Source organism: Argentina anserina, chromosome 5, assembly GCF_933775445.1.
Source record: "Argentina anserina chromosome 5, drPotAnse1.1, whole genome shotgun sequence".
NCBI classification, from domain to species: domain Eukaryota; kingdom Viridiplantae; phylum Streptophyta; class Magnoliopsida; order Rosales; family Rosaceae; genus Argentina; species Argentina anserina.
In genome coordinates, this window is record NC_065876.1 from 10,966,133 (window position 1) to 10,981,918 (window position 15,786).

General features: G+C 38.5%; 1 protein-coding gene and 1 pseudogene across 1 annotated transcript; one reads left to right on the forward strand and one right to left on the reverse strand.

The window, feature by feature from the left end:
• Positions 1–6,355: 6,355 nt before the first annotated feature.
• Positions 6,356–7,745, reverse strand: LOC126795494 (E3 ubiquitin-protein ligase RSL1-like; annotated as a pseudogene).
• A 1,271-nt stretch (positions 7,746–9,016) lies between these two features.
• LOC126795495 (mavicyanin-like) lies at positions 9,017–9,391 on the forward strand. The gene has a single exon (XM_050522325.1). The coding sequence runs from the start codon at positions 9,017–9,019 to the stop codon at positions 9,389–9,391; it is 375 nt and encodes a 124-aa protein (XP_050378282.1).
• Positions 9,392–15,786: the final 6,395 nt, after the last annotated feature.

Below are 15,786 nucleotides of genomic sequence, written 5' to 3' on the forward strand. Positions count from 1 at the left end.
TAGCTACTCAGTTGAAAGGATTACAAATGTCTTTTATTTATGTTGGCACTCCACATGGATTTCTCATCTCCATTAGAGATATTATAAGCGTTTTATTTTATACCGTTTATCCCGTCTAGGCAGTTTCTATAACATTGGGTAAATTAAATAGAAATTTAGATATAAACCCAATAATGTTAAGCCTCAACTAAAATAAACCCATGCACATTTTTTTTTTCATTTTATATCCATTTCACATAAGCAAACTTACCATATTTAGCGTATGTTTATAATTAATAGTGTTTTACATTTTTCGTGTCACTAATTTGCCATTATGGTATGTTTCTCAAAATTAGCATCAATTTAAATTTCAAACAGTAAAGTTGAATTTAACTTTATATATCATTAATATTACATTCTTAATTTCTTACCTTATTTTGTATTTTCATTACACTTGATTGTATATATACTCTATATAGAAAAGTATTCCATTTGTAATAGATTAGTAGCTAGCTAGATATTTCTGAGTAAAATTTCAGTTCTTTTAAAAGATGAAAAGAGACTTTGATTAGAATATGCAGAAAGTATGCTATGTTCTTTTTCTTGCCTTCAATCCATAGTACTTCTTGCATGCATCTCTATGAGATGATTTAAGAAATATTTGGAAACAAAAGAAGGAGATTGAAGCAGATGAAGAATTGGTAAAAGAGTTGGGACATTGATGTCTATGTGTACTACAAAGTACACAATTTTGTTATTTGACAGTTTATTCTCTATATGGTAGGTATGTTATTATTTCATGTCTAAACCTGAACGACATAACTTTTTTTTACTCTCAAAATTACATAATCTACGTATAACCAAGTACTCAAGACTTGAGTAACTTAATGTTCAACCTAAAGAAAATGATAACAATAGTATATATCTATACCACAATCATAGGCATAATTTAGAATAAAACCTAGCTAATAGGTACAATCAAAATACGAGTAATATATAGGTAAACTATGTGAAACTCAAGTTACTTGATACTTAGAGCATCTCCAACAAGCCTACTCAATTTTTTTAAAGTCAAATTTGAATTTGACATGTGTGTTGGCAATTTTGAAATTTGACATTTTATTGATTGTTCTACTCCAACTAAACTGTCAAAACTCTTGGTTTAAAACTTGAAATTGTTAGTTTTTTTTGGGCAACCTCATTTCTTTTTCATGGTTTCCTTCATTTCATCTTCCTTTTATTTCTCAAGCCTCAAGGTATTCAATACTTGCCCAGTTTCTTTCTCATCTTCCTTTTATTTCTCTCAGTAATGAAACTGCCCATAGACAATTCTTTTGATCTTCCCAAATATTGATCAATTGAAAGATCAATATGCATAACCATATGAAAATCAAGATCTCACAATTCAGTTCCACCAAATCATGCCCCAAATAAATCCAGATTTCAAAATTAAATCCCACCAAATTACACCCATAATAGATTCACTTGTAGTCTCCAACCGTGCTTGGTCTCTATCCAAGCTCCAGAGAGTCCAGACCATATTGATCAACACGTACTCTTCCCAAATCAATATGTCGTTATCAAGTTCTCATTGGAATAAAATCCTCAACTCTTCCCAAATCAAGCCCAGATCGAGTTCGTTTGAATTATGCATTTTTCTCTAGATTTACCGCCTCCACTCTCCTTCATTAAGTGGTTGTTATGATAAGAGAAGAAAGAATGCAGAAGAGAGAAGAAAGAAAGAAACAATAAAATATCATTTGACAGTTTCCTTTCGTAATGTCAAATTTGACACTGCCCTCTCAATGTCAAAACCACGTTGAATTTGACATTGCCACATCATATTTAACATTATTGTTGGAGAGGTTCATAATTGTCAAAATTAACCGTTGGATATTCCACCTATCATTTGACAGTTTTGTTGGAGTTTCTCTTACACAACTAATATATATATATATATATATATATATATATTTATTTATATATTCAACCCTCGTCCAATGAGGGATCCATTTTTTTGTTTTAAAAAGGGATAGCTCATTCACCAACCTTTCGATTACATTTTCACATCTCCACCGTTCAACTTTTAGAGTCTAATGTGTAGATCACCTCTGTAAAATTTCAGCCAAAATGGTGATTGTTAAAGTCTCAAACGTGGTGAAAGCAATGAACACACATTGTCAAACCTGAACCGTTCATGTTTATAAGTTTAATTTCCAATTTTAAATGCCTTAAACACCTCTATTTTTGCTGAAATTGTACAGAGGTGATCTACACATTATACTCTAAAAGTTGAACGGTGGAGCTGTGAAAATGTAATCGAAAAGTTGGTGAATGAGCTATCCATTTTTTAAACCAAAAAAACGGATCCCTCACTAGAAGGACCTTGTATATATATTATCATATTTATGATTACATATTATGTATAGATAATGAATTCTCTTTCACTTACCAAATTTTTTGTTATAAATTTATAGAAACAATGCATGATTCTAGCCATAATAATTAAATTGAAAACAACAAAATAATTAACATTATAAGAAACTAATAATTAAGGTATTTATGACATTGAGTTAATTAAGCATTTTTATAATGTTAATGTTATAATTATATAGTGGTACTTTGTAAATATTACAAAAGTTAGGACATAAAATGTATCATAGTTAGCACATTTAGGTTTGGAAATATATGCTGTTTCATCTGGGCTGTTGTTAAAAACCTCAGTTGCGAATTGAAAGAAACTTAGTGTGCCATGACTACAGCAGCAGCTTCTTGATTAAATCCAGCAATTATGTCCTACAGGCTTCCAGTACCGGATTGTGAGACGAACTATCATCTGACCACTATATGCTGATAACATGTTTTTCTCTGGAAGCAGGATTAATTGCTGGTTGGTTGAACAGTAGCAACTGGAATTTCCTACTTCACAATTTTAAATGTTAGACATAATTACATAAAGATGTACAGCAATACAGGGACACTCATCTTCGACAAACTCACGCTACCCTGGCCAATTACTTTCCAGGGAAACACATGATCTTAATTTCAAGGAGTTATATGGAAACCTACTGGATCATTATCACATCAGGGATTTTGTTACGTACAATTGAGATTACAGAAATTTGCTTTCAGATAGATAAAAGCAATATATTCTGTTTTATATAAATGTTTGGCAATCCATTTCTCATGCTAAGTTAACAACAAAACAAGCAACCAGAAGTGATCAAACAAAACAGTATCTGCAAAGCATAATGCAACTGAAGGGAAAATGTACATATGAACTAATTAATGAACCTAACCAGCAGACATTATCAAATTTAATTTTCAATAAAGGTGGACACACACTATTTGCAGTTCAATTTAGCATACTCGCATATATTCTAACCACAATAATTAGGCCTCATCATTTAGCACGCGGAGGCCCGCAAGCCCGATGGATTTTTACCTGGCCCGGCCTGCGAGAAAGGCCGCCAAAGCCCGATTTCGTGGGTAGATGACCGAACTTAGTTTAGAGATGTGAAACCCAGCCGGGCCTGCCAAAAGCCCGCAAGGCCGGTCTATAAAAGCTTACCAAGACATAAAATATTATACATACATATAATATATTATACATATATCAATTCTAGTTTTTTTGTAATAATTATACATAAAATATTATATATGTTAATAATATTATATTTAAAATTTTATATTTCTTTATATTATAACTTTATACAAGATTTAAAATAAAATTGTAGCCGTATGAAGAAACTATATGAAATAAACTTCTCGGGATTAATCGACACAACTGATGTTATCAGTACTAATATTTAGTGACCTTGAAAAAATTGCATCCGATTCAGACCTTTTTGACAGTCGAAATTTCTGGTAAACCAAAAACACCACTAATATGTCCTAAGGGAAAACCTATTACCAAAATGCGAACACCGAAACCGTTTGTAAATCTGAAATCACCTAATTTTTGTCACCATCGTGCGTGGTCGCACCGAGGAAACCTATTTGGCAAAGTCCCGGTCAATGGGTGTTTTAATATGTCAAAATGCCTATTTTTTAGTTGTCTGTAGGTACGGACGGTCAAACCATATCCAAAATGGATGAAAATTTTACGGGTTCCCTAAATATATATACCGATCACATTTTCTAGTGTCGATCAACCATATTTCGAACTGGAGTTGTCGATTACCGAAGTGTTTACTAATGTATTAAAACCTTTATATTATGTTTATAATAAAACTATCGCATTATGTAGCGACTATATAATTGAAACTTCTCGGAATCAATCGACATCATTCGATGTGATCGGTATATATATTTAGTGATCATTTTAAAATTTCATCCAATTCAGACCTCGTTTAACCGTCGGAATTTCCGGTAAATCAAAAACACTACTAATATGTCCTAAGGGAGGACCCATTACCAAGATGCGAATGTCGAAAGCTGTTTACATATTCGAAATCACTTAGTTTTTGTCACCAATCACGCGTGGTCATAACAAGGAAATCTATTTGGCAAATCCCCGGTCAATAGAGTTTTATTATGTCAAAACACATCTTTTTTAGTTAACCGTAGGTACGGACGGTCAAACCATGTTCAAAATGGATGAAATTTTTACAGGGTCCCTAAATATATATATCGATCACATCTATCGGTGTCGATCGACAATATTTCAAATTGGAGTTATCGATCGCCGAAGTGTCCACTAATGTATCATAACTTTTATATTAGGTTTACAATAAAACTATCGCATTATGAAGCCACTATATGAAGAAAACTTCTCGGGGTCGATCGACACCAGCCGATGTGATCGATATATATATTTAGTGACCATGTAAAAATTTCATCCAATCGGACCTAGTTTGACTGTCGGAATTTCCTGTAAACAAAAAACACCACTAATATGCCCTAAGGGAGAACCAATTACCAAGATGCGAATACCGAAATCCGTTTGCATATTTGAAATCACCTAATTTTTGTCACCTATCGTGCGCAGTCGCACTAAGTAAATCCATTTGGCAAAGCCCCGGTCAATGGGGTAAAATATGTCCAAACGCCTATTTTTTGGTTGACCGTAGGTACGGACAATAAAACCATGTCCAAAATGGACGAAAATTTTATGGGTTTTAAATATATATACCGATCACATCTTCTGCTGTCGATCGACCATATTTCGAACTGGAATTGTCGATCGCCGAAGTGTACACTAATGTATCATAACCTTTTATATTAGGTTTATAATAAAACTATTGCATTATGAAGTGACTATATAAAGGAAATTTCTCGGAATCGATCGACACCATCTGATGTGATCGGTATACATATTTTTAGTGACCAGTTTAATATTTCATCCAATTCGGACCTCGTTTAACCGCGGAATTTCCAGTAAACCAAAAACACCACTAATATGCCCTAAGGGATGACCCATTACCAAAATGCGAATGCCGGAATCTATATACATATTTGAAATCACCTAATTTTTGTCACCAATCGTGCATGGTTGCAACGAGGAAACCCATTTGACAAAGTCCCGATCAATGAGATTTTATTATGTTAAAACGCCTATTTTTTGTTGACCGTAGGTACGGACGGTCAAACTATTTCAAAACGGTCAAACCATGAATTTATTTTATTTTTTCCACTATTCTAAAAAGCGGTGGCCTAAGCGCTAGAAGGTCGGTCACCGCTGCGATTTTTACCTCAGCGGCCATCCTCGACGTTTTGCAAATTAGGCGGCCCTAGACGGTCAAAAATCAGTTGACTAAAAAAAAACCTAAAAGAACTTGAGATTTAGTATTGCATTTATTTTATAATTTATCTTTTATTTTAATATTTTAAATGGACTCTGTACTTAAGTTATTGTGATTTTAGACTATTTTCAAAATTAATATTGAACATCATTATATATTTTTAATCATAAAAATAATTTAAATACATGTATAAAAATAAATAAATATTAAAAAATTTGAAATAGCCTAGAAGACGCTTAGTCGTCTAGGCGCTATGACCTAAGAGGTGGTTGTCTGCCTGCACATCGCATATCGCTTTTTCAAACTTTGTTTTTTGCTGAATAAAACATTAAAAATTAAGTTTTCAGAGGAAGATTCTATAGTGCAGCGCTGCATGCGTGCAACGCACTTAATCCACCGTCCATACACCCACACACTCCACGTGCATTTGAAGACACCCTCTATCCACCGTCCGATTTGGTATGTATGGTATGCATTGCTGCACCATAGACGAATCCCTTAATTCATGACAAAAAAGCTTAAGAGAGAAATGTGTGTAGGTAACAACTAAGTCACTCGTACTCATTCACTATCCTTGTTTTCCTCCTCCTCTTGGCTCCCACACGATTTGAGTCGGTTTCATCTCTGGGTTCTCATTGGGTCTTTTTCCGCACGAGCATGGATCTCCATTTCTGAGTAGCGAGATCATAAGTAGCTTTACTATTGGTGAATCCTTTTAATTTGTACTCCTCCAGGAATACAAAGAAGCCCATAGTTCTACCATTTTTCGTTCTGTAGTTTCCACAAAAAGTACAACCGAATCGTCCACAATAGAAGTTGAAATAAACTCCGCACCTGCATTGTATTTTTGTGCAGCCTTCTGTTTTCTCGACATAGATCCCACACTTACGGCACCTTCTCCAGTTCTTCTTGAAAGCAAGTTTCTCCATCATAATATCCTCCTTAATTTGCAGCATCACCCTTATTTGATTAGCCTCTTAAACTCAGCACAAGTAATACCGGCGTGCCAAGGAACCTTGCACTGCGCGCAGACCAATTTTTACAATGAGGGCACTCTGATTCTCTCACCTCCTCTGTCCCATCGTCAATAAACATTGCCGAGCAGTCCTTAAAAGGGGCAGTAAAATTTCTGAGACCCAATAATCAAATCCTCGCACAACCTCGCTCCCCATTTTTCAAACACCCCGGGTTCCAGAATGGAATGGCAATAGTCGGGTCTAGTGACCCTTTGTAACCAGGTACAAGGTACTCTATGCTTGCTCTATTTTCCTCGAGCTTCGAGTCCACGTATTTGACCACACAATCAGTACAGAAAACATGGCTGCAGATTTTGATTCCAAATGAGTCGTGCCCCGACTTAGTCTCTAGGCAAATTTCACATGCAAAAGATGGCAGGGGTTTGAAATTGGAACAAGATCCCTCGTCTCGCTTCCTTTTCCCGAAAGAGATATTGGAGGGTTTGAACCTAAGAACCGTAACCTCTTCATCACTATTGTAATAGTTTAGGGTTTCATCAGCGGTGAGATCGATGAAGTTACCTGCTATAGTGTGGTTTTTGTGAAGGTATATTGCATTTTAGCTCTTCATACAACACGATTTTTTGTTGGACTAGGAGTACTTGCTGTGTGGATTTATTTCTGATTCACTCAGATTTATTTGGTACAAGTATTGTGCCTTTATAGAATTTCTAATAAATTGTCTTAAATCAAGGTTGAATTGATTTATTGGTTATGTTATTTGATTCTATCCTTTTCGGTGCAGGAAGATCCGAATTAGGGGGAGTTGAGTTCCTCTATATATATCAGCATGTTATCTTTGTGCTTGTGTGGTTTTTTCCCTGAGTTTATTTTGCTTCTGATATATTGTATTGCTTAGTCTCTACAGAGTTGTGAAAAAACATAAAGTGTGTTGCGTTGAGTTCTTGACTCATATTGACTTACTTGTGTGATTGCTTAATAGGTTATTCAAGATCGAGATATTGGAGGATCTCTTCAGAGTATGGTTGTCTGCAACTGAGTTCATTGAGTAGTAGATCTGTTTAAATCAAGTATGCTTAGTAGCTTGTAAAAGAGATTCAGTTTATATCTCTACTTGTGTAAACATCTCCAACTATGGTGGATTTGCAGTGTGTGGACTACATCAAATGTCCCGTAGTGGTTTTTATCTATTGGAGATTTCCACTATAGTTAAACTTCTGTGTTCTTGCATTGATTTAGTTTTTCTTTATACATTCATTTAAACAAGAGTTGATCCATCAAGTACAATTTTGTTATGACTTTGATTCCTGAGAGATACTGGATTAACGTCATCCGGCAATTCACGGGCTTCAAATGTGTTCAGGCATATTTGACATACGAGGAAGCGAATGAGAAACTCAATGTGGTATTGCAACTTTGCGCGACAAGAGAGGCATTTTGTCTAGAATGTGTTTTGTTCTAGGCTGCACGGAATCGGATACGGGTACGTAGAAGCGAAACGTTTGGAAACGCGGAAGTGTGTTTTTCAAAAATTTTAGGAAGCGGGTACGTTTTGGAAACGTCGAAAAAAAAAATAAATATATATAAATTATACAAAAAAAATAAATATAATAACAAATTTTTAGTTTAAGTAACTCAAAATCTCAAATAAAAAAAAACCTTTATTTTTTGAAAACTCGCGTTTCCACCGCGTTTCCAAAACTCATTTTTCTGGAAACGCGTTTCCGGGCGTTTCCGGCACGTTTCCGGGCGTTTCCGGCACGTTTCCGGGCGTTTCCGGCACGTTTCCGGGTGTTTCCGGCGCGTTTCCGAGCGTTTCCGGACGTTTCCGAAATGGTTCCGAAGTGGTTCCGCTTTGGAAGCGGGAAACGTGGGTGTATGCACGTTTCCGTGCTTCCTAGGTTTTGTTGCTCCTGGACGACACTGCTACCAGAATGGTGGCCATAACATTAGGAACAGAGATCTAATGTCTCTTTTCGTTTTATTGGAAGAGGGTGATCTGATTTCTTGGTATGCAAGTGTTTGGTTTTGATAGTCCTTTCCATTATGGATTAAAGCCTATGTTTCTATAATCTACTCAATTTTTTTTCATACGACTTGCTCATTTTGTTATACAATCCTTCTTTCGTTTGGCTTTACATGTCCTTGTTGTTAGAGGATTGGAATCCTTTTCGGTCCTCTATTCGGCTAAAGCAGGCACTATATAGACACGCAACTGGCCACAACATTTTTCATTCGAATCTTCACTAATTCAATCGCACACCTCTCGTTTCTTGCGCACTCCTTTTGCTTACTTCTCTCTTTCCTTGTTTCATCATGGCCTTGAGAAACACCATAATGATTTTCTTTGTGGCAACGGCTTGTTTGGGCGTTTGTTCGGGTGCTTCTTCATCTAGTCCAGTTCACAGTGGAGTTGTTCATAAAGTTGGCGACTCATTTGGGTGGAGCATCTTTGGTGATTACAAGAAGTGGACTGCTACAAAACAGTTTCACGTCGGAGATGTTCTACTTTTCGCTTATGATAAGGAATTTCATAACTTAATGGAAGTGAATGGAGAAGATTACCAATCTTGCAACATAAAAACTCCTCTAGCTCTCCATGCCGCCGGACTCGATTCTATCCTCTTGATAAACCTGGGGACTATTACTTCATCTGCGGTAGAAATTTCGAACCCGACTGGTATGCTATGACTCTCAAGGAACCAGGCCACTGCCAAGCAGGACAAAAACTTCACGTCAGGGTCACTCTGTTGGCATGTATAGTGGCGGGAAACATAATCCGTGTTTTACGGAGTGAATCCCGGAAAGTGAATTCGTAGATTAGTATATATAGGTTGATATGTGTATGAAGAAATCATCAAGTTATATGTTCAATTAATTCCATTTGGTATCAGAGCCGTGCTCTGTTTTACCTGGTTTTGGTGTTTGGAGCTTCCGGTAATTAGTCGGAATAACCGACTGTTTTTTTTTTTGTTCCCGGCGTCGTCCTCCAGAAGTCAACACGTTGCCGTCTTCCTCGTCGCTCCCGCTGCTGCAACCTCACCTCCTCGACGAGCGCCGTTCTCCTCGACGAGCGCCGTTCTCTTCGACACAGACGACCTCCGGTTTAGACGACCCACCGACGAGCGCCGTTATCCACATCACCCACAACCACCACCTCTGCTTCTTTCGGCTCCTCAACCTCACTGCCATTCTCCACAACCTCATCTCCGAATCGACCCGCCGATCCCGCCGATTCACTGCTCCTCATCTCCGAGACGCCCTCCGGTGGTCCCTCCCTCCGGTGGTCCCTCATCTCCGAGACGCCCTCCGGTGCTCCTCATCTCCGAGACGCCGATTCATTCACCCTAGCTCGGAGCCGCCGCTGTCCCTTTCTCTCTGCTCTGCACCTCCATCTCTTTCTTCTCCTCTCCGAAATCTTTCCCGAAATTTTCCTTCAGAAACCCTACATTTATCTCTCAACCCGACCCGACCCGGCCCGCTCTCGACTCGACCCGGTCCGCCGATCCGACCCGGTCCGCCGATCCGACCCGGTCCACCCGACCCGGTCCACCCGACCCGACCCGGTCCACCCGACCCGATCCGGTCCACCCGACCCGACCCGGTACACCCGACCCGACCCGGTCCATCCGACCCGACCCGGTCCGGCAAGAATCATTTGTCTTTTTCCTTGTCTGTGCATCCTCACTGCAGTGCAAGTGCACCAAAGACCGATTCTTCTTTAATTGGTATGGCTTTTAATATTTCTCACTCTGGTAGTTCTGATACATGGATTATTGATTCTGGTGCGTCTGATCATATGACTTATGACAAATCTTATTTTACCATATTATCCCCTCCACCCGTACCCTATGTTACTAATGCTAATGGTGAGCCATTTCCTGTGGTAGGGACAGGGTCTGTTCGTATTACTCCTACCATAGAGCTTCACAATGTACTTTATGTACCTGCTCTATCTCACCATTTGATATCTGTTCCCCAACTGAACGCTGACGCTCAGTGCTATGTGACCTTTTTTCCTATGTATGTGATATTTCAGGATCTTCTCACCGGACGAGTAATTGGTCGGGGGTATTTGCGGGGCCGGTTGTTTCATTTGGATCTGACGTACGCAGGGGAAAAACCAGGCGGGCAGTCTCGGACCGCGTTACTCTCCACTTCTGACAAGTTAAGTGAAATTTGGTTATGGCATCGTCGCTTAGGGCATCCATCTTTTAGTATTATGAAAAAATCCATGCCCACTTTGTTTATTAATGTGGACGAGTCTTGTTTATGTTGTGAGACATGTGTTTTGGGCAAGAGTCATCGATCAACTTATTCCCCTAGTAGTTCACCTAAAAGCTTTCTTCCTTTTGAATTAATTCATTCTGATGTTTGGGGACCCTCTAAAGAATCTACTGTCTCAGGCATGCGTTATTTTGTGTCATTCATTGATGAGTGCACACGTCTTTCATGGATTATTCTTCTTAAAAATAAAAATGAAGTTTTTCCAGCTTTTCGTACCTTCCATGCCACTGTCCAAACCCAATATAATGCCACCATTCGAGTTCTTCGTTCTGATAATAGGGGGGAATATGTGAATCATGTCTTTCAGGAGTTCTTTAACACACACGGAATTGTTCATCAAACAACGTGTCCTTACACACCTGAGCAAAATGGGGTTTCTGAACGGAAAAATCGTCATTTACTTGATATGGCTCGGTGTATTCTTTTTAGTGCCCACATGCCTAAATACCTTTGGGGTGATGCTGTCATTACTTCCGCCCACCTTATTAATCGTCTTCCATCTCGTGTTCTTCAAGGGAAAGTTCCATATGAGGTGCTTGCATCTCATGTCAAATTACCCTCGTTTCACAATCTTCCTGCCCGTGTTTTCGGTTGTGTTGCTTTTGTTCATCTTCCACAACATCAGCGTTCTAAGTTAGATGCCCGGGCAGTTAAATGTGTTTTTGTTGGGTACGGCAGCCATCAGAAAGGGTACCGGTGCTACCATCCCCCTACTCGGAAGTACTATGTCACTATGGATGTTACCTTTTTTGAGGATATGAGTTATTTTTCCCCTTCTGATACTGCTCTTCAGGAGGAGAATTCCTATTTTGAAGAGCTGTATCATAGAGAGGGGGAGACAAGTGAGCCAGTCGATATGGTAACAAGATCTGTTGAGATTACCAAAGTGTCAGCCACACAGGCACCACCGGAGGTCGTCACTCAAGAGATTCAGGCACCAGAAGCTGACAACACAACTGCCCCTCATGTATCTCGTACTACTTATACCCCTGATCAATGCTCTCCTGGTGCAGAAGATCACTCATATGAGGTTAGTCATTCTATTCAGGCTAATAGTAGACAATATGTTTTGCCAAATAGGTCTACTCGAGGTCAACCAACAAAAAAATATGAACCTACCCTTCAGACTAAATCCAAGTATCCGGTGGCCAATTTTATATCTACTAAAAGATTATCTAAGTCATATGAGTCATTTGTGAATCAAATATCTACTGTATCAGTACCTAACAAAGTGCAGGATGCATTGGGCGATCCAAAATGGAGGAAAGCAATGGAGGAAGAGATGGAAGCATTACAAAAGAACAATACTTGGGAGCTTGTACCTCCACCATATGGCAAGAAGACTGTAGGATGTCGATGGGTGTTTACAGTGAAGCATAATCCAGATGGGTCAGTAAGCCGGTATAAAGCACGCCTAGTAGCAAAGGGGTTCACCCAGACATATGGCATAGACTATGATGAGACATTTGCACCTGTTGCAAAGATAAACACTATCCGGGTATTGCTCTCTATCGCTGCTAACTTGAACTGGCCACTTAGGCAGTTTGATGTTAAGAATGCATTCCTTCATGGAGAACTAACAGAGGAAGTATACATGGATCTTCCGCCTGGATATGTGGCCACTTCTCCAAGTAACTCCGTATGCAGATTGAGAAAGTCTTTGTATGGTCTTAAACAGTCACCTCGTGCTTGGTTTGGAAGATTCTCACAATTCATGAGGAAAATTGGATACGTGCAGAGTAATTCAGACCACACATTATTTCTCAAACACCAACAAGGGAAGGTAACAGCCCTAATCATATATGTTGACGATATGGTAGTTACTGGTAATGATACTATTGAGGTGGACAGATTACAAAAGCAGCTAGCCACAGAGTTTGAGATGAAGGACCTAGGTACACTCAAGTACTTCTTGGGTATTGAGGTAGCCCGGGGAAGTGATGGTATCTATCTGTGTCAGAGGAAGTACATCCTTGATCTACTAACGGAGACAGGGATGTTAGATTGCACTCCAATTGATACTCCAATTGAGCAGAACCATCGGTTAGCAGAGTATCCAGATCAAGTTCCCACTGACAAAGCTCGATATCAGAGGCTAGTTGGACGCCTGATTTATTTGTCACATACCAGGCCAGATGTTGCATATGCAGTAAGTGTAGTGAGTCAGTTCATGCATAATCCAAGTGTGGATCATATGGATGCTGTTGTAAGGATTTTGAGATACTTGAAGTCAGCTCCAGGGAGAGGAGTAATGTTTTCTAATCACAACAATATCTTTGAGATTTGTGGCTTCACAGATGCAGACTGGGCTGGAAATGTTACCGATCGGAGGTCCACATCAGGGTACTATACCTTTGTTGGAGGCAATCTTGTTACGTGGAGGAGTAAGAAACAAAATGTGGTAGCTCGATCTAGTGCTGAAGCAGAATACAGAGGTATGGCTCAGGGAGTGTGCGAATTATTATGGCTTAGAAATCTACTAGAAGACTTGGGTATTAAGCCTAAAAGTGCTATGCAGCTGTACTGTGACAACAAGGCAGCTATTGATATTTCGCATAACCCTGTGCAACATGATCGTACAAAACATGTGGAGGTTGATCGTCATTTTATAAAGGAAAAGCTAGACGCAAAGATCATTAGTTTTCCTTTTGTTTCCACAGAAGAGCAACTTGCCGATATGCTCACAAAAGGAGTGTCAAAAAGAGTTTTTTATGATTCACTTAGCAAGTTGGGCATGGTCGATATGTATGCACCAACTTGAGGGGGAGTGTTGGCATGTATAGTGGCGGGAAACATAATCCGTGTTTTACGGAGTGAATCCCGGAAAGTGAATTCGTAGATTAGTATATATAGGTTGATATGTGTATGAAGAAATCATCAAGTTATATGTTCAATTAATTCCATTCACTCTACCAGTATCAGATCACCATGCAATTGCAAGTCCAACCCCAGCACCAACGCCATAGTGATGATTCCATGTCCAAGCCGACGTTTTTACTTATTTAATTCGAATTCTTCAAGCTAGCCGATTAATCTTTATATGTATAATAGTCAAATATATAGCATGTACCAGTACCACAACAAAAATTGATCTTTTATATATGTTCAAAACTATGTAGCTAATAAACAAAGTTCCATTACCAAATTCCCGTGTATTTCTCTTCCCTTCCATCTGTCAGTTCCTGCATTTCTCGTTCCTGTTTCAGATTCTGTTACTTTGATCTCTTTCATGTAAGTGCTTCCCCAGGTAGTCAATAATCAACAAAAAGTAAAGAAAAATTGTTCAGATGACCCTGTAGCATTTTATATAAATTCTGCTGAGAACTTATTTCTAGCTAGACCACATCATCAATACTTCCCATAACTTGTTCAGATGGTTGTTAATTCTTACATTGTTCGTATGGAGTGGCCATTCTGTAACAGACAAATTATGACTCAGAGAAACTCGAATTAGTGGAGATCAACTAATTACATCTTCTGCACATTTCGGCCAATAATAGTCTGACCAAACTCTTAAAGAAAAATAATAAGAATAGGGTCTCCGACTCCGAAGAATAATCTGTTTCATCTTACAGAAGTATCTATGTCTGACTTGCAGATTGGCAAGAAATTGTATTACTGATTTTTTGTTGTTTTTTATTCTGCAAAATGTGATATACTTCCTTAAGCAGCTGAAATTACTGATGTCCAAATATTTATTGGTAGACATAGCTCATAAAATTTGGCGGCCGGCCATGGACGAGGTATCTTAAAAAGAATAAAGTAAAAATAAACACCTAAAACTGAAAATAGGAACCGAAAGACGCAGAAGAAAATACTGATGGGCAGTATTGAATTGGCATTCATAATAAGTTCTGCAAAACTATAAGTATCGAGAATACATACTCAAAAGTTCTCTAAGAAACAGTCTTAAAATTTCAAAAAACTACTTTTTTTTTGGTCCAAAAAAAAAACTACTCAACCCCTGAAAAGTTGAGATACAGACATGGCTATTTAATTTCAAATGAGCAAAGCACAAAACTGTGTATAGCTGAGATAACCAAAGGAAAATAAAAATAAAAAATCCTCAAACTCAGGTCGTAACTAATTGTTAACCACTAATCCTAACACCAAAGAGCTTAAACCCTCTCTTTTTCCCCTCTTCTGAACAATCAGCTTCCAACTCCTTGTTTGAGCTTCCTTCCTCAGCGTTCTTACCCACAATATAGCTTTCTGCATTTCTTTTCAGCACATTTATTAAGTAAAATGATTTGCTGCAGGCAGCATCCCATTGGTACTAGCAACGGTAAAATATTACCGAATCTTTCTTGAGCAGGTTATACTTCTTGAGAAAGTCCCCCCAGCCACTTGTAAACATAAAGCTTTGGTTATGATGCCAATATGAACATCCAAATGTCCATGAGAGGCCATGCACATTATAAGAAAGTGGCAGAGATATTCCGGCCTTCATGTTCTGTTGGGGGTACATGTAGGGAAGCATAAACTCCTCGAACCAGGAAGCACTTCTGAGCGATATCCATATTACTCATTTCTTTCTTGAAGAGAAATTCATATAAAATCCCTTGTTCCTTCAAGAAGGTTTCTGCATGATATCCCACGTTACATGAATACTTAAGTATGAAGGAGTACATTTTACCCTGCAACATACTCAGAATTTCCTTAATTGAGTACTGACTTTGGAAAGCGCTCTCTTCTAGAGTAATTACTCCGGTGAAAGTTGAGGGAATGAGCTCTCGGCATCGTCATCGCAGCTCTATCATATGCTATAGCTGCCTCGATCTCTGTTTTGTATGTCCCGA

What these genes read in the sequence shown, in the direction of transcription:
- LOC126795495 (XM_050522325.1), top strand. Translation starts at nt 9,017, where the DNA reads ATGGCCTTGAGAAACACCATAATGATTTTCTTTGTGGCAACGGCTTGT.